The sequence below is a fragment of the Hetaerina americana genome, unplaced genomic scaffold (assembly GCF_022747635.1).
Source record: "Hetaerina americana unplaced genomic scaffold, ioHetAmer1.1.p SCAF_6, whole genome shotgun sequence".
Taxonomy (NCBI): domain Eukaryota; kingdom Metazoa; phylum Arthropoda; class Insecta; order Odonata; family Calopterygidae; genus Hetaerina; species Hetaerina americana.
This window is the reverse complement of record NW_027287205.1, coordinates 76712500-76738433: the sequence shown is the minus strand read 5'-3', so window position 1 is coordinate 76738433 and position 25934 is coordinate 76712500. Positions and strand designations below refer to the sequence as shown.

Genomic DNA, 25934 nt, shown 5'->3' with positions numbered 1-25934 from the left:
AATGATGATAGTTCCTTCAGGATAAACAAAAAAAATTGGAAATTGGAATTTAGAAAATGAGTGGCCACCCTATTGTTTTATGTTGTTGGATACTTATACATTTATTTTTCTAGGAAATAATCATATACTAGATGTTAATGAGTATCATTGATATACATCAGAATATAGATTTGTTTTAATGACTCCCATGAATGGTTATTCTCCTAGTGAGCACAAGGGTGGCCTTGGCTCACTAACAGGGTCTGAGAGAGGTGTGCCTGTGGTTTTCCATGGAGGTAAGGATGGTGCTGACCTGCCCAACCTCAGGCTTGAGGTTCCACATCCTGCCGTCTTTGCTGCCTATACCGGACCTGATGGTGGCCTAACCACAGTGAACCGTGGCTTGGGCCATGGTAGTCACGGGAATGGGCAGCGAGGAGGCCCAGAGAGACATCTGTCAACGGATGACCCCGATGTAAATTTCATCGATGATGGAAAGGAGGAAGGGGTGTCCAGGTCAACGGAGTCAAGTAAGCAGGAAGATGATGGTGTGTTCTTCGGCAGGAGCTACGGCACCTGCTTTCGTCTGCGGAAATCAGTGTTTTCGGCACCGGTTGACAACTCTCGTGTCAGAATTCGTGCCATGGGTACGGTTTTCCTTTGCAAGGGCAATGGCCAGGGTTGGGAGAAGGATGACGGGGCCAAGTTGTGGGGAAGTGGTGAGAGGGAAGGAAGGACCTCGTCGAGCTCCCCTGGGGTTTGCGTTTGGGAGGCGGGGGAGGGGGGTTTGGGGATGAGGAAGTCGAGCAGTGCTCCCCTTCAGCAAGGACACTGGACTGTGGTGGGTGCCCAAATGGGAGATGGTGGGGCAGGTGGTAAGTTAGGGAGAGGTGGAGGTACCTGCTCCACACCCACTGGCTCAGTTGTGTGTGTCTTTCTTTCTTTCTATCTCTCTCTCTTTCTCTCTCTCCAGTAGTGCAGTCTGTGAATGGAACTTGGCATCATGTCTGCTTTATTCACCTAGCCCATGACCTATATGCCTAACAGATATGAGGAAAGTTTAGCAAGGTGTAACCTTTCCCCATTTTTAAAGCTGTAACCTTTACCCCATTTTAAAAGCTGAAGGATGTGTTCTTCAATGGAGGAGTGTCAATCTTGATTACTGCACTTGTTGAACTGCATCTCATGCATGCCAATGCTTGCTCTGGGGATGCTCTCTCTAGGAGATTGTTAGTCAAGCTCGGTAGGGTGTTCGAAATGCAATTGATGTGTATGATATGAATGGAAGAGATTAACATTTTGCTACTCTGCTGATTTATAGGGTTAATGGCATATTTTTTTCCATGCAATACTTAAGTTGGAAGTTCTTGCCTCATTGAGAATGTTGACAGCATAAAATAAAAACTGATGCGCTGGCATGAAGTTATCAGAATAATTCCTAAAAGTTGTCATTAACCCTGGCGAGTGATTTATTTTTAATCGAGCGGAAATTTTGCAAACAAAATATTATGATAAAAGTTTTCTTTGAAGGAAATTATTAGAAATATATTACAAATGCTTAAACAAGAAGTATATTTCCTTTGGGTCAAATACTGAGGGGTTGAACACAACTTATTTGGAGAACATTACATGATAAGTGTGGTTAGACATGAGTATATTCTCTCACAACTCGGTTTTTGCATTGGTGCCTGCCATCCCCTCCTTGTCCTACCCACTTTGGCATATTTAGCATATTGAAACAATTGCACTCAGTCTTGATACTTCAGTATTTGAGGGAATGACATTCGAATCCCAGTCAAGGCAAATGATTTTTAGACTCTGAAACTGTTGCATTGAAGTGAATATTAGTGGATGACTTTGTCAAAAAGTTTCTGTTGCAGTATTTCCCTGCATTTCTAGGAATTCATTGAAACAATTGTGAATGCATCGAAGTTACTGCATTAACTGTAATACATTATACAGGGAATACAGTGGAAAATCATACCCATAATAGTGAATGGACCCTTAAAATCTGTCAACGCATTGTGAAACGGTAGCTGTTGTTAACCTCATGTCAACTGTGATGAAAATAAAAAATGAATGAATAATGCACTTATATCCATTTTTGAATTATATAGATAAAGCTATTCTTACACCTTTATTGACATTGGTTTATGAAAAGTAGTAACAATGCCTAACATGCTAAAACTTTTAGATTCCTCTAATTGCTGGCCTTTCAAAGATGGCATTTTTCTCTTGGCCTCTGTTAAATTCTTGATCACTTGATCTTGATCTATCCCTTAGAGAAGAACAAAATTGGCTTTATGATCAATTATAAGAAACGTTGTGTTTAGCCCATAATTTGGTCTCATGAGATTGGAGTTAAATAAATAAGAACTAATTATTATGAAATTGAGAAAATCAAAAAAAGTCTAGTACATCATACAATTTCAGGGAAATATACTTTATTTTAAAAAGGGTCAATAATATTTTTTAACTAGTTTGAGGTTTTTATCAAGTATTCTATGTTAATTCTGAATGAAGAACAAATAATTTGATCCCAATCCTATGAAGGTAAAATGTAAACAAGTTGTGAAACTAATCTATTACCATAATTTATACGGAGCAAAGTTAGGGATACTTGAATGCTTTAAGGCATTCAAGCATTTATTTCAATGGGACCAAAAAAACTTAAGAAGTCAAACAGAAACGTGACTGCTTGCTGAGTTATAGTTTTTTAGGGGAGGTAACCGATAGCTAAGGTTATTTGTGCCATTAGGGATTGATGGGATAGGAGGAAGGGTGGAGAGTAACCCAGCGTCGGCAGTAGCCTACTCTTAACGAAAGGTGCCAAGGGGTCCACAGCTTAATGTCTCAACTGACGGACAGCATATTCACTCAAAGTGCCATCCACAAAGCACCTTAAGTAGGGATTGGGATACCTCTGAAAATATCTGCCGCCACCAGGATTCAAGCCTGGGCCCTCTTGGTGGGGATCCAGTACGTTAGCCTCCGCACAATCAGGATCCCCAAAACTGGCTTACAACTGACAGGTTGAGATATTTTGTAGTCTGCAGTTATGCAGTAATACAATATGGTGTCATTTCCAAATAGGAACAGTTGTTGCATATAATAATTTCCATTGAAACCTATTAGCAGTTCCAAAGAAACTGCGGGAGATGCCACAACAGTAACTTTTAATGGAGTCATCCGCTGATGTGCATTTCAATGCAACAATTTCAGAGTGTAAAAATCATTCGCCTTGACTGGGATTCAAACCCAGATCCCTCAATATCCGGTTGAGTGCTTTAGCCAGTTAAGCTATCGAGGCATCCTCTTAAACTCTGAAATTTTGGGGCTTTTAAAGGAACAAGATGTACGAATGCCTGTGACATTGTATGTACGATATTTCGTCACAACATCTTGTTCCTTTAAAAGCCCCAAAATTTCAGAGTTTAAGAGGACACCTCGATAGCTTAACTGGCTAAAGCACTCGACCGGATATTGAGGGATCTGGGTTCGAATCCCAGTCAAGGTGAATGATTTTTACACTCTGAAATTGTTGCATTGAAATGCTATTAACAGTTGTTTTTAGTAACATATTGCAGTAAATGCAGTGAGTGTATGTGAAAAGTGATATGGATATTGTTCATATTGAACATTTCACAATATGTTTTGCTCGTGAATCATTTGAAAGGAAATACCTTCTTAGCCTTAAATGGAAACTTATTGTGGCTCCTTGGGAAGAAAATGCCAGTCATCATGTGTCAGTTCTCCATTTACCTTAGATGTAAGAATAGTCTATCAGTGTAATGTCAGTGAAGAAGAAGACCAATTTAGTTGGAATAGGAACTTGGAATGTCTGGACAATGCTGAGGGCAGGAAAAGTAGAGAATATTAAGCAAGAGATGGAAAGAGGAAATATAGATATTTCAGGTCTATGCAAGGTGCGATGTAAGGATAGTGGGGATCACTGGAGTGACAGTTATAGAACAATATACAGTGGTGGGGACCAGAGCCAACAAGAGGTTGCCATAATATTAAATAAAGAGGTAGGAAGAAGCGTTGTAAATATAGAGCAAACAATGGATAGTCATTGTTTGGTTAGACATGCCACCAAGCAATCATAAGGAGGAAGAAGTCGATAGGGTATATGATCAGTTAGAGGACATAATTGCGGGGGTTCCTGCACCACAATTTAGTTGTAATGAAGTGTAATGCCCATTTCTAAAAAGGCAAAGAGGCTTTCACAAGGAGGAGGGAGTTGATGACAGGGATGCTGAGTAAGTATGTTAAGAAAAGACTTGTGAAAACTTTGATATGAAGCGTAGCTATGTATGGCGCGGAAATGTGGTCGAAACAGGAGGATAGATGTAGATTGGATGCTTTTGAAATGTGGGTGTGGAGAAGAATGGAGAAGGTGAAATGGATCAAAAGGAAAACAAATGAGGAAGTACTTGGTATGGTGGGCGAAGACAGGGGTTTGTTGGGATAAATCCTATGGAGGCAGGAAAAATGGATGAAGGGTGTATTGATTGGCAGTGGAATGTTGAAGGCTGTAATAAAGGGGAGAATGTTAGGCAAACAAGGAAAGGGCAGGAACAGGATAGGGATGTTGGACGGGATGAAGGGAGGAAGGAAGTACTGAGGGATGAAGAGGGACCTGATGTAGAGTTGGTTGCTGGATTGTTTTTTGTTAGGAGTCACAAAATATTTATTTTGTAGTTGTACCCATCCAAAACCTACCTTAACCGGTTGATTACTTAATAATAGTAATGCAAGTGTGAAGAGTTTCAGCTCAACAAGTCATATTATTTAGTTTCAGCTCAAGTATTTATGCATGTATCTACATTTTTTCCCTTTTTACACTTGAAAATAATTTATAACCTCTACACATTAGACAGTAGCAATAAAATAGGATATTAGATTTCAAACCACTGTGTTCTTAGAATCTTAAAGCTAGGCATGGCTATAACTTAGTACTATTCCCATGAATGGTATTACCTTTCTTCAATGCCCTCCTGTTGCTTACAAGATAAAATGTAATTGAAAATATATAAGGAATGCCATCTGTGACTTTTAAATATAGGCGTTTAAAAGTTAAAATACGTATATCAACTATGAATCAGTGAAAATGGAAAATTTTGTTATTTCATCATTTAATTACTTTCATCACCTGACTTTGTCTTGATGTCATCTTGATGGCTGCATTTAGTTTGTCGTTTGTTGTAAATGGAACTCCACAGCAATTTCTTGAATGTGGGCATCATAAAATTTATCTGTGGTAGGAGTTTAAAAATGTGGTATTAAAAAAAAACTACTTTTCCTCACTTAGGATTTTGGAGGAATTTATAATTTTACTTATATTTTGTGAAAAATCTTGAAATTAAAAATTGCATCCAGATTTAAGTAAGGATTGAGGATTTGCAAATTTAAAAGAGTCATGTGCATCTTATTGATGACTCATTGGCAGCACAATTGATTGAAATCTAAATCCATAATATATGCATGATTTGTCTTCATCACAATTATTTGAGTCATTTATTCACAGTGTGTGCATGAGTGCTTTATATCTGATTAGAGCTAGAGGAATGGAACTTATCATTTTTTAGGAAAAAAATTTTAATAAGACTTCATTAATTCATATCAAACTTTTATTCCTTTTAAAGCCATAGTTATGTTTTCTTAGGCAGGGACCTTAACTTTGCTATTTGTGACTGTTTTATAAGAATTACTATAAAATATTTAAAGGTTCACCTCTTAGTTAATTTATATCTTCTTTACTTTTAACTTATGAGCATTTATATTGTTTCGGTGATAAATCCCAATTCCCGGTGGTAATTATACAAATGTCAATGTGATAAAAATAGTTTGTAGGCTTTAGAACAAGCTAAGAGATAGTGAATTATAAGCTGTGGTTGTGGAGTTATTTTTCTGGTAGCACCATTATTTTTTATAGATAAAATATGTCCTAAGGCCTAAAATAAAGTCAGAAAACCCAAGTATTTTTCCAATATAAGAATTTCTTGGGTAAATCGTCCTAAGTAATGGCTTGAGTGTTTTATATTGCCCCAAAAAATCAGAGTTATGAATGGGTTAAGCAGTTTTGCTGTAGAGTTTAAAACATGAAGAATTCTAGCATGCTTTAAGTACAAGTAGAGCTTATGAATTAACTTTTTTTTATTTGATACTTAATAAGTTTTCTCATGTTTCTCAAATTAAATTTGAATGATTTAGGCTTAGGTTATAGTATTTAGGTTGAATAATTCCTTAACAAGTTTCTAAAATTGTTTCAAATGCAGTTTTTGCAGAAATATGTAGTGTCAATTTATTATCATTAGGTTAATTGTTTTTATAAAATCTTTGTAATGATAACTCCTTGTTAATAATTTTTCAGGAATGGCATTTCTGTATCATCAATACCTGATGTAGATTTTGTAGATGGACAATGCATATATTTTATAATATGTAGACAAGTACTAAAGACTGAGCCTAGCACGTTAGGTAAAAATTATTTTTCCCTTATTTTGACATGAATTGGTTGCCTATAGCATCTGATTGAAGGACTTTGAGAAGTAGCCCCTTGACTTGAAAAAAATGATGACTCCCAATATTTCATCCTGTGAAAGTGCCTGTTTTAGCAAATGCAACTCAACTCAAATATTGAGCACTTAGGTAGAGTGGCATAAAGCCCAGGATAATATGGTGCCTCATATTTTTTATGTTTATTGCATTACTGTGAACACCTGCAAACCAAAAATATTTTGGTTTATTCTTGATTGCAGAATAAATGCCACATCTACGATTGAAGGAGGTTAATTTCAGATACTAAAGACATTATTTCCTTTGCCCAATTTTCTATGGGCATGTCTGATATACCACTGAAGCTAAGAATGCATGTTTGATTCAGAGCGTTAGATTTTTTATGAATAGTGGCGTGAATGGTAAGATAGTAAGATTTAATGTGGCACAAGATATGCATTTTAGATTTTGATTTAGATTTTTTAGATTTTCAAAGCACGAACTAAGTATTCAAAAGGCCATTGTGACATCAGTATTTTAGAGTGAGAATATGAAAGGGCATCCATGATTTTATGACTTTTTTGAATTATTAGCTATTTCTGACTGTTGGTGTCCCAAAAAATATTTTATCTTGTGTTTTCAGTTTATATTTTGTTAATTGATCCTGCATTGTGTTCCATTTAGGGGTGAATGTGTGCTATGCCCTCCATCACCCCTAATTGGGGTATGATGTTCATAAGGAAATAATAGTAATATGAGCAGAGATTGTAGAGTATGAGTGAATGAATAATTAAGGGTTAATCAAATCCACATGTGATGATTAATAGGTAAACAATTTCTGTCATACTCACGACTCTTCTTTGCAGTTGCAGACAAGTTTACTGCAGACAAAATAAATTAGATACAGACTGTCGTATATGCTCATATATTTTTCGATAGCAATCTTTCAATTTGCAATAACTCTTCAGCCGACAATAAACTCCAATTCACTAATAGTTCTTAAAATATAGCGAGGAAGTCTAGTTATCGTATTTTCATGTCAGTCTTAGTGCTGGCAGATGAGTACTCTTTCATCTTGACAATTAGCTAGGGAGAGAGCATGAGCAAGAAGGGTGCATTGGGCCCCTACCCCATTCCATCATCCAGGTCTCTTGCATCACCATGGCATGCCACAGTAGGTTCACATAAGAGAAACGGGTATGAAAACTTGCATTAAGGAAGTTTTTGCAGCTTGAAATAGTTCTACACACATCACTGTACTAAAAGACTATCTAAAGGTCATTTTCACTCTCTGCACATGAGTTAATAGCTAATGACTAGAAGTTGAGCATAATTGTTACAATTTTGAGCTCATTTAGTGTTTTTTGGCCCGTAAGGGTATAATTCACTTGTATCTGAACCAATTTGTTAATTGATTGAATTATGAGTTTTTCCAGACTATGCTTGAATACAAATACTTCTTAACCGATTGGAAGTAATGAAAAACTAATTTATGCCCAAATTTTTGTCCTTAAAAAGGGGTTTATAAATTTCACCTGCAATATATTTTTATCTATTCTTCCATGAATTGAAAATGACCAAACCAGTTTAAATAAAACTTGTTGTCTGTTGTTCATTTTCATCCCTCCAGTTATTGACATTCAATTTATAAGTAAATGCACTCTACACTGGGAAAGTATTTTTTTAAATAATGCACATCTTGATGATTTTTCATCTTATATTATTTCAAAGAAACTGTGGGAGATGTAATGGTAACTTTGACGAAGTCATCCACTAATGTATATTAAAATGCAACAATGCGGAGACATCTCAGTAGCTTGACTGGCTCAAGTACTTGGCTGGACAGGGAAGGATCTGGTTTTGAATCCCAGTCAAGGCAAATGATTACAGGTATTACCTGTACTATACCCTTTGAAATTGTTGCATCACATCCTAGATTTTAGGCAACCATTTAACTCGGCAGTTGAATAGGATGGCATAATCCTCAAGGATATAATTATGCCTTTTCTTTTTTTATGTGTTGCGCCTGTAATTCTCAATTAGCTAGCCCAAGAACGCTCTTTTTACTGTCTTTTGACAAAGTGATAGGGGGCCATATTAAGCTAGAAATAAATATATTCAATCCCCCCTCCTTCTTCATCCACCATAAATATGGTATGTACGCATGTAATTTTTACCTCTTCCTTACATGAAGATGATGATACATCCATATCAAAACTCAGTTGTTGAATGAATAATTTTATTTGTGGTAAATGGATTATCTTTATTTTTAGGCAAAATATTTGTATTCCCCTCAATATTACTTGACTTCTGAGAATATGGTTATATTCACATTAATGGAAACATTTTTAAAAATTATTATCTAAAAACAAGTACATTTAAAACTCACTATTTTATGCCATTTAATTTCAAATATTATGTCATGAAAGTTAATGGTATTCCCTGGCCAAAAGCCTTCAACTTTTTATGCTTTCAAGAGTGTCCAAATATAAATGCGTCTACAGTGTAATCCAAAGTCATGATGTGGTCCAATGACTCACCAAAATACTATTTAAAATCTTTTCTCAAATGAGAGTGCATAGAAGTGTTTGAATATGGCAAAGTTTGTGTACAGGTAATAAAGGGATGATGTGTTAGCTCACAATTTCTCCTAAACTATGTCTTTCCTGGTCATTAACTCCATTTTCCATTATTAATAGTCGCCTTGAAATAGCACAAGAGATGATACAAGCTTAAGCATTGTCTTACTCCTGAATCATGAGACCTGTTATAAAGTTTTAACAAGTTTAAATAGGCAGAAATAAGGGCTCTTGAATGGAAAGGCCAAATAAAAAAATGCATAATAGGTAGAAAAAGAGATAAATGGGATATATTGAACTTTCTGCCTTGAGAAAACATGATGGAAAATTCGCAGTGGATTTTGTTGAAGGCTACTTTTTGATTATTTTAAAAGTTATTATCATACCCCAAGATGCTTTAATGGGAGAGAAGATTTACAGTATTATAATGTGCTACAGTTCCACAAATGAGCTATATACTTCACAGGAACCTGGATGTAGTCAGATGAGGTTTAACTGTGTGGAAATTTTTATATTCTTCTGTTAAGATGAGTGTTGAATGTTGTAGAAACTAATACTATCCTTGCAGTAATTATAAGAATCTTTAGAGTTTCTCAATAACCTTTGAAGTTGTTGAAGTAAATAGTTTTACATTAAAACAGGTCAGAAAACTGAGCAGTAGATAACATTTGATTTCCATTATTCCATTGTTTAATATTGCCATACATTCCAATAGTTCTTCAATGTTATGAAATACTTAAATGATGAATTATTTTTTCTACCAGTTAGACATTTCTTGGTCAAATTCATTTATGTTCATTCATTTTCACAAGATTTCTCTTAGAATTTACTGTTTGTAGTGTGTTTGTTGGCACACTAGTATATTCTTGCCAAAAGGACATACTGCTTGATGTGCAATTTTCAGGATATTAGCATACAGTACTCTAAGCCAAGTATGCATTCAGGTTTTGGCAACATAACTTCCTTATTTGAATGCATTTTGCAATTGAAAAAACAAGTTACATTGCCAAACCCTGTATTTAAACCAAAAATTATAGAGTGAAATGATGCAAAAGATTTTATATCTGGAAGTATGAATTATAATGGCAAAATGTTTAGTGCTTTCTAGGAGCTCTCCTCCAAATATTTTACTGGAGTGAAGTCCTCCATATGCATTCAACTGTAAAGAGTTTTAACTTTAGATGACATCATCTAATAAACAGATATTTTTGTAGAAGCCAGTTTTGGTGAATTTTCATAATTAAATAATGATATTCAATCCTTTGACCTTTCTACTGCCGCGGGCTGATATATCAGCCTGATGTGTTTGACTATTTTATTTCGTGATATGCAGTTCATTCAATAGCTCCAGTCTCTTTCAACGGCTTGTACTCTTATCTATTATCTGTTTATTAAGAGGGTTTCCCCCTATTCTCAAGATATATGCTGGTTGTGCACATTATGTTTGCCTCGTAAGTTCTCAGGTTTTTTTCCTTGCCAATAGTATATGATCTTTCGTGCTGGTGAGAGCTTGCACTGGACTGTGCTTTCTCTCTTTATATTTTTTTTACATAGTCAGTTTACAGTAAGATTAGCTAATATTGAGTAAGTTATTGCGGAAAAATAGTATATCTTACAATTTTAATAAAATACAGAGCTTTCTGTGTTTATATATCTTTTATTATATTTTCACGAATTCTCCTTGTTTGTCTCTATTGGTAAACCTTCTGTGTATCGTATTTTGCCGTATTCATTATGTTGCTTGACCTTTCCTGTTGTCTAATTTGACTAAGAATCGGTGCAAATCCTGTAGTATTCAATTCTTACAGAACTGTGTCTTCTTGGAGAAATAGTTATGTTTTACGAATTCAAGTAAGTATGTTTTCCTGAACTATGCACCCCGCTTTCTCCATTTCATTTCGTGTTGGACCTGTTGATATGGCGATTTGCAATTTATAATTTTTCATTTTTATAAACTTCTTAAAATATTATTTAAGGGTTTTCTCTGTGACAAAATGGCAAAATGTTTGAAAAGTAAGGCTTTTGAAGATGCACTCATTGCGTATGATGACAGCAGTGCTTTGCCATCTGAGACCTCAAGAGATTTCTTCTTCTAGCAGTGAAAAATCTTTCATTTACACCTCAAGGCCAGGGACAAAGATGCTTCCTCCGAGGGAAATGACTCGTGTGGGTCCAACCAAGAAATGGATAGAAATGCTGATCTAGGCAAAGGCGAGTGGATTGAAGTGAGAGTGAATTGTGATAACCCTCCAAAGATACCCTTTGAGTTTCTAGAGACATCAGGACCGAAGTATGCTCCCCCAAGTGATGCACAATCAATGTAATACTTTTGTTTATATTTTATGAATGTTCTATTTAATGAAATTGTTAGGAAAACTAATGCATATGCTCAACTCTTTCTCAGTAGTGGTGATGGCTGTCTCGCTCCAAATACTCAGGCAATAAATAGGGAAAAAAGAATGGTTGCTGAACTGAATGCTTTTATTGCATGCACTTTGAATATAGGTCTTATTCGAAGGCCACCAACAATTGAATATAATTGGTTCTCTCAAAAATGGTAGTATGTTATTCAATCCTATAACAATTATATTTGAGGAATCAATTTGTCATACATGAAGCTCTATAACTATCTGGATGAGAGATATACACTAAAATATTGGAAAAAGATGTTTCAACATTTTTTTGCATATAGTACTGAATTCCTATATAATATATAGGAAAAATTTAACATCTGAAAAACTCCTTTGTCCAGGCAACATTATACCATCAGGATAATTGAAGAATTTGGCAGAGAATGGCTTCAAGAAAAATAAAATGAAGTAAGGCAGTCTGAGTCATCAGTGGCATGTCAAAAACCATACAAAACCGTGGAATAAAAAGAGAAGGACTGTTGTATGTGCAGTAAAAGAAGGAAAAGGACAAAGAAAAAGATCCTGAACTATATGTGCTTAATGCAATAAAGGACTTCATGGTGAATGCTTCCATAAGCATGTGTGTGTCAGCTGATGAGAACATGGGTGTACAGTCATATACAATATTTAAATCTCTTGCGGATATTAATTGATCCTCATGAAAATGCAATGCTGGAGAGAAAACTAAATTCATCGATAAAGAATAATATATCATTGCTTGGAAATAATATTTTTCCATTAATAATATAAAATAAAAAAAAGTAATTTTTAAAAATATATTTTGTAATTAATTTATTTTTTCCTTTCTAAAAATTAAAGTCAGCCTCTATTTTCTTCCATGATTCTAAGCCCCAGATATAACTTCATTATTGGATAAAAAACTAGATGAATTAAATAAAATTAAGTACTAGAAATAATTCACAATCTAAAATCTTACAAAGTTCTTGAAAATAGCCATGGTACTCTTTGCACATCTCACCTGAAATGGGCTAGCAGTAAAAGGGTTAAAATATTAAAGTCTATACTCTTATCATTCCTTAAAGGTAAACACAAAATTTATTATGTCAGTCTCAGTTTTTCAAAATTAGCTGGTTAATTGAGGGTTGTAGGGCTCCAGTCAATGAGTCTTCAGCTCTAATGCTTGATTGAAGACATGCCTTTGTTAGATGGCTATATGCCCATCATGAAGATTGGCATTGAATGCGGCAAACTTACTTTCTATAATAGGTAGTGGGTGTGCGAATCTTTGCTATAATTGGTTTTCAAATAGTTGTAAAAATATTAGGAAACTGAATCACCTCCAAAAAGATTCATTCAAACTTCAAGTAAGTTAGAGTTGCACTGCTAGATGCAAACGTTTTTGCTTGATAAATTCCATAATGCCAAAAAATGATAATTTTTTTAGTGTTGGCTTAAAATATCAAACACAGAAAATTGTGGAACATAATTTTGATAATTTCCAAGAAGATTGATGAAGCCTTAAATGAATACTTTATGCATATTACCTAAGAATATTGCACATCTAGAGATTGTATCAGCTTTGCCCGAGGTAAATAGATAACATAGTTAGCACAATAGTATGGTTTCTCATCTGATGGCATACTTCGCTTGAAGTGTTCTTCACATAACACTCTAAGCAGGGATCAGGATATGACTGAAAAATTCTGTCATTGCTGGTGGTTTTTCTGTGTAATCATGATCGAGGCATGGGAATAGTGGGCATAGGTGTAATTTCAAAACCTTTGTAGCTATAATCTTGAATTGATTTAGATCAGTGAATGGCGTGAATGTTTTGATCAAGGAAGAGAAGAAAAAGCCAAATACACGCATCACTAAGAGATGCATAGGAGGGACAGTGTGCCCCTGAAAATGTGGTCATAATTTCTCAGAATATATACATAATCTGATTTTCAATAATCTAATAATAATAATAATACTTTATTCATTTTGAAAAATGGTGCAACCCTATTAAATGTCGTCAATATAAATAAACATAAGTTCTTAAATGCGATGAAGATTATCACAAAAGAATTCATCCAATTAGTAACATGGATGAGCAAGTAACCAGGTACATACCCTATTCTTGAAACTGTAGATACTGTCTGATTTCAACTGAGTAGGCAGATACAGTCATATGTTCACATAATGAAATGTGTTGTAAGTTGATGATGATCTACCGTAGGTAGTATTTAGATTTGCTTTACCTCTTGTGGTGTAGTTATGGATGTGAGATCTTAACTGGTAAGTTTCTAGATTAACTTTCACATGCATCAGAGCCTTAAAGATATATAAGCTACATACAGTCATGATTCCATTCCTAACAAAAAAAGGTTTGCAGAAATCAGGTGGTGGTGTATTAGCAAAAAAGTTGGTAGGTCTTGTTTGTAGTTGCAAAATTTGTTTAACATGTGGGGAATGACCCCACGGCTCAGCAACATAATTCAAATGACATTGAAAGAAGGCATGGTAAAGTTTTAAATGATACTCATTTGAAATGAGAAAGTTGAGCTTTCTTAACATATGAACAGCTTGACTAAGTTCATGTGGCTTTCATGACATAAATACAGGTACCACCATTTTTTGCTACAGATCAGCAATAGAATGATGCAAAGCTAAAATCACTAATGCTGTACTAATCGACTTCATTTTTTTAAATTCAATGTTCTATGACACATAGTGCATTGTAGCCACCATGTTTGACAACTGGCTCTATCTTTGAAATCTTATTCTGTAGACATCTCACATTTTGGCAAAATAAATGAATGGACTTCGGTTTTGATATTCCCATTTGGAAGCAGGTAACACGTTTAGCTAAAGAACACTTTTCCGTAGTGTTGTCGTTGTGGGTCCTTGTTGCTGAGGTGGATACTGGCACATCCCAATTTTTCGACTCGGAGTTCCCCCAATTTATTACCATATCTGAACCTTCCGGAATATACTCTCTCTCTTCATGAGTAGGAATCAGTTTCCGTGGTTTGGAGGGGTAAAATTTTCCCTCTTTCACTTCAACTTTCCAAATATCATTTTTAAAAGATGCTCTTTGAGGCTAATTGGCGCACTGGGTTTAAAAGAATTATATATTTCACTAACTCTCAAACTTTCACATTTGAAATCACTCTCGGGGAATATTCCAGACAAATGCTTCATGACGTCATCAGATGTTGCATAGGACTGGACACGACCAATGTAGAGGAGAGTTCTGTGAGGAATTCCCTCAAAGTTACACGCAAAATTCGGCTGCTTACAACTTCCAAACACTGTGTTTCGTTTGTGTTTGTTTCTCTTATAATTCACCATTTGAAAACCTTCCTCGTCAGTGATGGTGGAATTGCAACTCGTGGTGTGAAATCCTGGGTTTACACTTTTGGGGCACAAATCTGAGTTATCGTTATTTTGAGGCCCAATTGTTCTTTTTCTTCAGACTTCATTGCTGTGGAAAACATTACAGCTTTCTTTGCAATTGACTGCTAGGTAATAATTTTAGTAGGTCCAATTGATTGGAGAGGCTACATTTTCAGATTCTCAATATTGGCTGCCATATTGTAGATATTGGGCTTATTTACATTGCTTAGAAAACACTTTCGGTAAATGTCATGGCAGTTGATGAGAGCTTTTAATGTGATATCACTTAATCCGGAGCATTTATAATGATATGTACGTATGCAAATATTGCAAATAATGACTATCTTCCACTTTGAGTCGTGTTTAACAAGAGCCACAGCAGGGTACGGCCAAAGTTGATGCCATCTTGACTCGTTGCAATGGTGCCTTGCCCTCAATTTCCATGGATAATTGGTGCTCTTATATTTAGTACCCTATTGTATGAAAACTAAGTGACAGAAATGGGTGCATAAATTAAATAATTAATAGGAAATTACATATGCATAATATATCAGCAAATTATATATTACTTTAAATTGCTAGGCTTACATAAATTATCATATAATTTCCATTGCTGATAGAGTTTCTTTAATTTTAATTGAATGTAGAATAAAAATATTTTTTCTAGAAAAAAATATGAGGATGTTTTTATCAGGTGTAGTACTGGGTCATTTTCCAGGTAAAGCTGTTAAATGCATTCATTATTATATCTTCCATGAATTTTGCATCACACTTGTCTAATTAATAGTTGATTAGACTTCTCTTTTGGAAAAAATTGTCTGATTTGATTTGTTAATTATTCATTAATCAAGATAGTTTAATATTCAATTAATTTGAAAATTTTCTTACTGAACACCCATAACATAAGGTAATTTTTGGATGGCTAACTAGTAATACTCTTCATTAAGAAATGTATGATAATGTACAGTTAATATGTAAAGAATTGTAGATAAATAAGCTTATTTGGTTAATTATCTTTTGGAAATGAACTATTTACTAAAGCAAAATGGAGGAATTATTTTTTAGGCAAGGTAATATGTTAAATGAAAGCCATTGTGATGTAAATTCGCTTTTTCGATCAAAATATGGAGACAGTTAGCTTATAAAATAAGTCTAAAAAAATTAATTTCTCATGTTTTTCCTCTGTTTTGTGGTTTTTTATTAATGTCGTCAAATCAAGGTGATTTTTCATATTAACTTACAAATCTTCTCTTGTAGATTATCTATTGATTTTGCTTGTTTCTATAATGATGAATATAATGAATGTTGAATTGAAGTCTAATTTTTGTTAGTGCATTAATGGCTTGCTTACAATACATGCTTCATTGTGTAATGAAGGATATTAATTAATATGCATTTGAAGAAAGTCATAACCTAAATGTGAGGTTTAAATCTTAATTTTTCATTCAATGTTTCTTATTGAGATAAAACTTTTGCATTGTAAGAGAAATGCTTATAATGCTGTGCATATCCTGCAATTGTTTATGGTTGGCATATAATCCTTTCTTAATACCATAGATCAGTGGTTCTCATGTGGTATTAAACACTGTGGCCTCATGTAGCCGGTAAATCATTGCATTGCTATGATCATTGTGATCTTATTTCACCCGCAAATTAAAGATATCCATGGTATTCTTCATCAGAAATTCTGATTTTGAACCAAAATGTTTAAGGGCTGGTATGCTTGTGAAATTGTCCTTTTAATGAGATTACACTAACATTGTCAAGTCCTGCAAATAGCAGGTATTGAGGCCATGTGTCTATGAATAAGTTTTCATGAGGACTACTGTCTTAGCAATTCTGGCGACTAACTTGAATGGCTTGCACTGAATTGTGCTAGTACTGTAAGAACTTGGCAATCCAAGATGAGTTTGGTTGACTTTTCCCAAATAATTTTGAAAGCAGACTCGTGTGTGTGTATACATGCTGTGTACATATGTTTGCACTGCAGATGGGTAGTATTTGAGCGAACAATTCAAAATTAACTATTACCTCCTGTAGCAAAGTGAACAATTCATTGTTGTAGACAGTGAATACATTTTGAACGAAATTCCTCATTTCCCAGTATTGCCAGAACTCTTCCATTCACTTTTTGCCCTTTTTTTCCTCTTATAACTACAGTTTTAGACCTGAAGTTTGGTTTGATAGTTAAGAGTAGAGCTCACCCAGTACTAAGCCCAATTGTGTGTGAAATCCAGAGATCAGGGTAGGGAGGCCAGTGCCAGTTATGGTTTCCCAAGAAGATGTGGCATTCAAATAATCCCAAAGCTTAGGCGAAGCGGAGGTTGTCCCGAGAGGCATGCCCTGGAATCAAACCTGGGTCCTCTGGTCAGTTGTCCAACACTCTACCCCCTTGGCTATGAAATCCTACTGTCCATTATATATGAGCTATATTTCGCATTTACAGAATTCTAATACTTTCAACATAAAAGTGATTGAGCATTCAGTAAAGCCATAAGAAAAAATACGACATGATTTCTGATTTTCCTTTAGTTGTCTCCCCATCTTCAAAGCAGCCAAAAGATGCAGTAAATTTAAATGTGTATCTTTTTGGATTCAATCAGATGAACTATTCGTGAGTGAACTCTTCTCTAGTATAACCAGGATTTCCCATAACCAATGTGCAAACATATGTGTATGGGTGCATGTATGCAAATTTGTGCGAACACATGTGCATGTCATCTCTGACAAAACAAATGGTAATCATTACCCTGTTTTACAGGGGCTGAAGTCTTAATATAAACTTGAATGGTGAAGGTCTTACAGTACATCAGTCTTCTGTATTGATGTAGGCTTGAATGACAATATTCTTTCATTCTGCCCATTGCCATGCTTGTTCACATGCTGGGGATTTGATATTTTTTTTAAATCTACCTCCCTACACTCTTAGAGTCATCACAGAAACCTGAGAAGAGCTCGTCACGGAAACCTGAAAAAAGTCATCCACAGAAACAAGAGAATTGTCTTGAAGAAAAGTCTGAGAAGGCTACATCAGATACAGAGCAATTGTTGAATACAGCTGAGGAACCTGGTGATATTAATCGGGAAATAGCTGGAATCCAAGGAGGCTGGAACCGCTGGAACAAGAGGGCCTATGGAGTTGCTCGCTCACTATACGAACGCCATCCAGTATCTGGTCGAGTTGCTGGAAGCCCTGTGGCTGATGCATTTGCTGTTGTGGCTCGAAGGTAAATTGACACCATGTTAAACTATTATTCCGGAATACAGACATACATTACTTTACGAGAGAATTAGGTTCCTTGGCGTTGTGGTACGTGAATTGTTGTTGACTACCATTTTTATATTATGATGATTTTGTATTATAAGATGATTGGAACAATGCTTGAAAATTTTTTTCTGCTCTGCTCTATTTCCACTCAATGACATGAATCTCCATGATTTGACTCTATATAAATGACAGATTAATCATATATCTGGTGCAAAGCATGCATAATTTTGCTGTTAAAAACGTTTTTGTTAATTTAATCTCATTATGTAGTGGCTTATGAGATGACATATTTGTACTACAGGAACATAGCTGGCATAACTTGCCATTGAGCAAGAAGTAGACAGCATTATAATATGAACTGTAAATGTGTTCAAGTTTAAGATCCATTGATTTTACAATTGCTCTTTTACATTTTCTTTAACCCCAGTCCAAAAATTTTAACTAGCTCATTGATTATAAATGCTGTTAATTGACTAAGTTAAAACACAGTACTTAACATTATAAAACCTACTTTCATGGTAACAAATAGAGCTTTTAGGTATTTATAACTGCAATGTCTTATACATTCTGACATATTTTAAAGACAGTCTTGAAATATGCAATTGTATAATTAAAAATGAGGTACATTTCTTAAAGAACATGTAGAGGAATAATGTGGTGAAGATGTAAGGCCAACAAGATTATATACAGAAAGAGAGTATGACGATATACGAGAGTATTGATGATAGCTCCAGATAGAAAGGTCTAGCCATACTTGATAGATAGATAGGTCCAGGCATGCTCGATTGCAATATGGAAAGGAAATTATATGGATTGCAAACAAAGAAAGCCCTAGGGGTTGATAACATCCCTGCAAATTACTTTATGGTTTAGGGAAATGTGGCATAAGTGTTTTTATGGAATAATTATTTGCATTTATGAAAAAGAAATCTGTCCGAAAGACTTTGTCTGATCAGTTTTAGTTCTTATCCCATAAAAGGAAAAGGTAGCCATAATTGAGGATTATAGATTAACAAGTTTGATTTCATGCGGCGCTGAAGTGATTCTCAAGATTATCAACAAGAGGATGAGAGCAGGGCAAATGATTACTTAGGAGATGGTCAGTTTGGTTTCTCTAAGGGAAGAGGCAAGTCTGATGTCATTCAAATAGTAAGATCACTAATAGATAGGAACATAGAATGCAATCAGGATGCTTTTGTTTGTTTCATAGATTTTTCATAAGGCATTTGATAAAGTGAATTGGGTAAACTACTGAATTTATTGCAGGAAATAGGAATAGATTAGAGGGATAAGAGACTTATCCACAAGCTTAACATGTCTCAGATTTCTCAAGTGTGAATGGAGAATGGAGAGTTTGGATAGGCAATGTTAGGAAGCGGTGTCAGGCTAGGTTGTCCATTATCGTCTGTGCTATTCAACGTGGAGGCAATGATTAAAGAGGTATGGGAAGAACTTGAGATAGGAATGAAAGTCAGCAGGGAATCCATAAAATCAGTTGGGTTTGCTGATGACTAAGCTTTAGTTTTTAGCCAACCAAGGGATATGCAAGCATTGCTGAGCACATTTGAAATTCAGTGCAATAAAAATGGGATGGGAGTCAATGCAAACTAGAAAATTAATGAAAATTTCAAGAAAAAGGAAGGCTAAGCTAATTATTAAAATAGGAGTTCATAAAATAGAGCAGTTAAAAAAGTTACCCTATCTTGGAAGAGGTTTAAGTAATAGGGACATAAGGAGAAGAATTGTGTTAGGCCAAGAAGCTTTTACAAGGAGAAGGGAGTTGATGGCAGGGATGTATGAATGCTATGAAGCAGCAGGTAGAGATGTTATGAAAAGGCTTGATAAAACTTTCTTATGGTTCTGTACAGCTCAGAAACATGGTCATTGAAGCAAGATAGGCATAGATTGGAGGGGAAAAAATGAGGAAGTGCTGGATATGGTGAGGGAGGAGCTAGGATTATTTTGTGAAATCAAAAAAAGGTAAAAAAAATGGATACAGAACATTTTGTTTGGTAATGGGATGCTGAAGATTACGCTAGGTAAGAATTAGGTAGGGAAATGATGGGCATATTGGATAGAGTGAAGGGAGGTTAATGTATGTGGAATTGAAGAAGAGTTTATTTAATTGAAGAGCAGTGTATTTTAGTGAGGCCAAGAAATGTACATATATTCAGTTTGTGTCCATCCAAACTATCCTTTTCAAATGTATCTTGAATGGTCTAATAACAATAGATAAAAGAACTTCCTTAATATCATGTACATGCTGATTTTACTAATTTTTTCCCTTGGCCCTTCAATAGTTTTAATTTTACATTTCACTCTATTTTAATATGTGCTTTTTCCTTTCTATGCTTTGTTTTTCCCTCATTCTTCAGTGGATGAAGAAGAGCCCTATATGCTTCTAGCTACTTCACAAATGTATTGTATTACTCGAGTAATTTACATTTTCCACCCCGTAATAATTATTATCTTGACATTCATTATTCCAGAGATTGAAAAGAGGAAATTTGGAGAAAAGAGTGTCTTTTAATTTTGTCCAAATTTTCAAATATTTGCACAAAGTTATCCAAAACTTCGATGAATGGTCATCTCATTAGACATGTAGTTGTAAAACTGGATTGGATATATATGTGAATTCCAGGGATTCCGCCCTTCTGGCTCTTGCTGATGGGGTCAATTGGGGTCCGAAGGCTGCCACTGCTGCGAGAGCCGCCCTTCATGGCTCCTTGCGTCATCTCCACGTAGCACTGTACAACCCACCAGCCTCCATTACAGCTGTAAAAAACACTAAGGTAGAATGAAAGTGTTGTTTATTGAGAAAGTACATTTGGATTCTTTGTTTCCAGATTTTTTTATATTAATAATTTTTGAGTATTGGTACAAGTTGTTTTGCTGTCACCCGTGTCACCCCATCGGGAATGAGTCTCACCACCAGGAGCGATTACGAAATGCAGAGTGACTCTGCCGGGTAGTACCACCCCGCTGGAAGTGAGTCACTCCATCCAAAGGGATTACAAACGAGTTTCAATCAGAGTGATACCATGCTAACGAGGCAGAGTTACACCCCGGCCAGGTACCCTGCCTGGGAAACTCCGCCTGAGTATATTTTCAACATGGAAGCAGTTATATTTTAATATGCCTGGTGATCGGTGATCTTCACCTGGTGCGTGAAAATCATTAAATTTGAATGTAGGAATGCATTAAACACTATTTTGCATTAAAAATAACTGGAGCAGTTAGGTAAAATTAGGTGGAGTGAAATTAGCTATATGGGTTTTTCAAAAAAGTGTCTTGTTAGAACTACACTGAACTTGTCTATTTTATCATTGAATTGTAATTTTAATTTTGTTTAGCGATACCTGTGTTGTGTGTAGCATATAATTCAACCCTGAGCTCTTTATTTATTTTATATACTTCACTTTCATTCGCATTTGTCATTTGTCATTTGAGCAAAATCAGAGAAGTACTGCATAAAACAAAATGTTCAAGTTTAGAATAAATCCACGAAAGGATATTCTTATGAATGCTGGATGTAGGTAGACACTTTGGAATAAGTAATGATGAATTTGTGAAACCTTGTCTTCCTGTCTATGATTTGTTCGGTAATTATTCATGTGTACACAATCGTTAGTTGCCAAATGTTTTCATCTATAATTTTGACATTCTTTTAAGAGCTACTCTGATTATTACCCCTCGTGTTTATGCTATTGTATAATCCCTTTTTCTGTATTAAATGATTGTGAGCAGCTTACGTGTTCCGATATGTGATTTCTTAGGTAATTACTCTTTGGTTCACCGTTGTATAGTGCAAAATTTATTGCTTTATATTATTTTTAATCATGAAATATTTTAATTTATTAGCAAAGAAAATCAAGAAAACATTAAAATAATATCTTGTTGAAAATGAAAAAAGAAGTTTCTTGCTTAATGTGATATCATGGAGGAAATTACCATAGGCACCTATCAAATCCCAGTTAATTACTAATGTATTGATATTAATTTGCATAGATAACTACTTTATGTAATATGAAATCAAGGGTGAGACTCATGCATGGATTTTTCAATATATTAGGATAAGGTTTTTTCAATGTAAAATACCAAGCATTGATGTTCATTGAGCATTGTTTTGATAAGCTATGTCACAGGTTACATAAAGTGTGCTGTTATAGGTATAAAATAAATAATTTGGTATGGCTTAATGTCCATTGATGGTAATTGTCTTCTTTTTTATCTTTTGGTTTTGATTATAACCAGTTTTTATATCTGTATTGTGTGTATGGCATTTTAAAAAATATGTTGTACTAATGCTTAGGTTAATATGGCTTTTTTTAAGTCAGTTTTAAAAATGATTGTATGAGAAGGCCAGCCCATGAATCAGAACTGTACTAAACATAATTTCTTTTCATGCATCAAGAGTTGAAAGTCACCTAAAATAATAATGTCTCTCTGTATTTAGCATATTGTTTCATTTTACATTAGTTTACTCTGCATGATAAAGGTGGACAATGGTAAATACACATTGAAAGTCAAGCAGAAGCTTGGAAATTCTGAAGAAACTGGATGTGAATATGGGGGAACAAACTGTGAGGTTGAACATTCACATTTCAGATCTGTGTAAGGTTGAGAAGAACACTCTCATAGCAGGAAACTTGGCTTTTTTATTCATATTTTTAAGGGACATTTAAGCCTAGTGTGCAGAGTGATTGTCCACTGACCAAATGCCAAATGGCCATGGGGTCACACCCGGTGATAGCCCCAGACAGCTCCTCTAAAAATTTAATTTTCTGATAGCTAGAATTGAGTTATACAATGAATGGTGACATTGACCTGGTTCTCTCACGTGGATGTGTGGATTTCACGATGTTAAATTCTTATTTATAATGGAGATTTACCCTTGCTTGTCAAAATCAATCATAATGTTGTTTGCACTGTATGGACAGATTCATTTGTTTCCTCAGATTTAATCAATCAGTGGAAGGATTTTCATTATAAATTTTCATTTGTGTAATAGCTGCTCTTTATTTACTAAGAAACTCGTAAAAACTGCATAATAGTTGAATTTTCTCATTAATTTGCGTGTTGAATCTGGTTTTCTTACGGAAAGCCTTTGCCTATTTAAAAAGAGTGGATGGACGTAAAGTAAACTCTCGATAAATACATTTTCTAGATCATACATGCTAATCTCTCTTGCTAGCACTTTGAATATAAAATAAAATTACAATCATAAAGATAATTAAATGCTTTGAAACTTTGATATACTTTTTATAAAATACGAATTTGAAATATCTGGGCTTTCTTAAAAGTTTTTAATTTCACAAAATAAATAGTCATCATCAGTTTTTAATGTTTTATTTAAACATTTTTCGTACCGTCTATAATTTCCCATTATTGTTTACCTAGCATTAATTACCCATGATAATTCCATATTCCACGTCCACATACTTAGTTTTACTCTGCTACAAATAAGTCATTAACTTATATACCATGTATTGTTTTAGTCAGAATATCAAATGACAAATATGAATCTGTATATTAGCAATCCTCTGCCAGGCATTTTTTTCGTCTGGCTACATGATTGATTTAGCTTCCCTGAGGAAAATACGTTCTGCTATTCACTTGATGGTCGTTCTATTTTCTTCTAAAACTATAATTCCACTCTTTTAAATGGATGAAACACTGAAAAAAATATACTTTATAGTGCTCAAAATAACTCTTGATTATTCCAAGAAACTGCAGGAGATGCCACCTTAGTAACTTTTAATGGAGTAATCCGCTAAGTGTGCATTACAATGCAAACAATTTTAGTATAAAAATCATTTACCTTGACCGATATGTATGGTATTTCGTCACAACATCTTGTTCCTTTAAAGCCCCCAAAATTTCAGAGTTTAAGAAGATGCCTCAATAGCTTAACTGGCTAAAGCACCTGGCCGGACATCGAGGGATTTGGGTTCGAATCCCGGTCAAGGCAAATGTTTTTTCACTCTGCAATTGTTGCATTGACACACAATCAAGGATGAAAGCACAATGATCAGTTGCTCTTCTTTGATATCCTAAGCTACAGGAAGGACAGCGCTCTATGGTGCAATGTCTACAAGGTACACATAGTGGCCTCTAACAGCAAACTTCCATTGTTACCTACTCTGGTTGACACTGGAGTGAGACATGAAAACCTATTAGAAAATGTATAAAACAAACCATGAAAAACAGGCAGCAAAAAAAGAGATGATCTGTGGCATTGTAATGCACACTTAGCGGATGACTCCTTTAAAAGTTACTGTTGTGGCATCTCCCGCAGTTTCTTGGAATTCGTTAAAGGTATAAAACCCTAGTGTTCAAAGTTGGCTTCAACCTTGTGGACTGTGGTGATTCTTGCACGATTACGAGTGCCTGTGGCATTATATGTACGGTATTTCGTCTCCTTATCTTGTTCCTTTAAAGCCCTCAAAATTTACATTAAAGAGGACACCTCTAAGACCGCTTAACTGGCTAAACCACTTGACCGGACATCAAGGGTTTCAATCCTGGTGAAGGTGAATGATTTTTACCCTCTGAAACTGTTGCATTGTAAATCTAATTAAGGACACAACAGAGAAGAAGAGTTTCTGTTTATATCAGTTTACTTCATGATTATGTATCCATTAGCATGGATAATTGAAAGTTTATTGTTTCTCTAATTTAACTTACCTGAGTTAATTCTTACCTATAAATTTACCTTGCCTGTATTTTTGTGGAAATTTGACCAGCACTGTGGTAAAATAGGCTTTCATTATCATATTGTTTAAAATTTCCATTAGAAGGACATAGTAAGGATGGATTCCTTTGAGTGACCATTTTTGTTGTTTCACCTATTTTCAGTTTCTGTGGTAAATTCTAGATCCCAATTCGAGATCTCTCTTGTCTGCCTGAGGAGTCCAAAAATTATTTCATGCCTATGTCAAAAATCACCCCTGCCATAGCAAGTTACCACTTCCCTTGGCCATGAGATCAGTGGGAGTGGTAGACTTTTAGTTTCATCAGCAGCTCAGTTTTACAGCAGCTTAATGACTTGATGTATGATTAATTAGGGTGCAGTGACATAACTTCCTTTTTTAAAGGAGTTTTTGCTTTAAAAAAAGGAAATTATGTTGCTGCACCCTATATATTGTTCCTTTGTAATTGTGGAAGCATGCTGTTGATGGAAAAAGTTTCACGACAAGGTTTTTTCATGTTTTGAGAAATTTTTTATTTCCTCATTGAATCATGATTTCTTGTCCTATGAAATACTTCTAAGGCCTTGTCTTAATGCTTTCTGATTGTGCATTTGCTTTCCTTGCAGGATGTTTTTGTTGCTCTGCTAAGGTCCTTCCATGAAGCGCACAGTATGATACTGCAGGAAGAGGGGATGCTTACTACTCTTACTGTCGCTGCTGTCCTGCCAATTATGTATGGGGAGGGGAGGGAGGGTAATGTTGTAAATTGGAGTGGAGACTCTGGGCAGCAGAGGTGGGCGGTTTGTGTGGTGAATGTTGGTGATTCCTTGGCATATTTATACAGCAAGATGTATGGTGTGAGAGAAATCACAATGGGTATGTCGCCTAAATAATTGAATAATTGTCTTTATTTAAATTTCGTGCCCTTAAAATATGTTTCTAAAATTTTAAAAAGTATGCTTACATTTGTTGAGCATTTCTTTTGGTGAGGACAAGTTGTTTTACAGTGCAGAGCTCCTTTTTAACTGTGCATAGTGGCTTTCAAATAGATTATACAGTTAAGCCTTGTATTTGTATTAATGAAAAATATGTTTTCCCTCTATTTGCAACAATTTTATTAGGTTCCTTAAAATTTTCTATTATTCCAAGGTATTTGGAAATT

The 25934-nt window shown here is 35.0% G+C and overlaps 1 protein-coding gene across 2 annotated transcripts in view; it reads left to right on the top strand.

Moving 5' to 3' along the window:
- The window catches only part of LOC139695404 (PP2C-like domain-containing protein CG9801), a 40866-nt gene that overhangs the window by 8073 nt on the left and 6859 nt on the right, over positions 1–25934 (top strand). Inside the window, exons 2-5 of one of the 2 annotated variants that reach the window (XM_071594139.1) lie at positions 208–527; positions 17742–18039; positions 20722–20872; positions 25399–25648. In XM_071594139.1, the coding sequence (XP_071450240.1) occupies positions 208–527; positions 17742–18039; positions 20722–20872; positions 25399–25648 (1019 nt within the window). The remainder of the gene's footprint in view (positions 1–207; positions 528–17741; positions 18040–20721; positions 20873–25398; positions 25649–25934) is intronic. The other variant, XM_071594140.1, reaches the window with a different exon arrangement.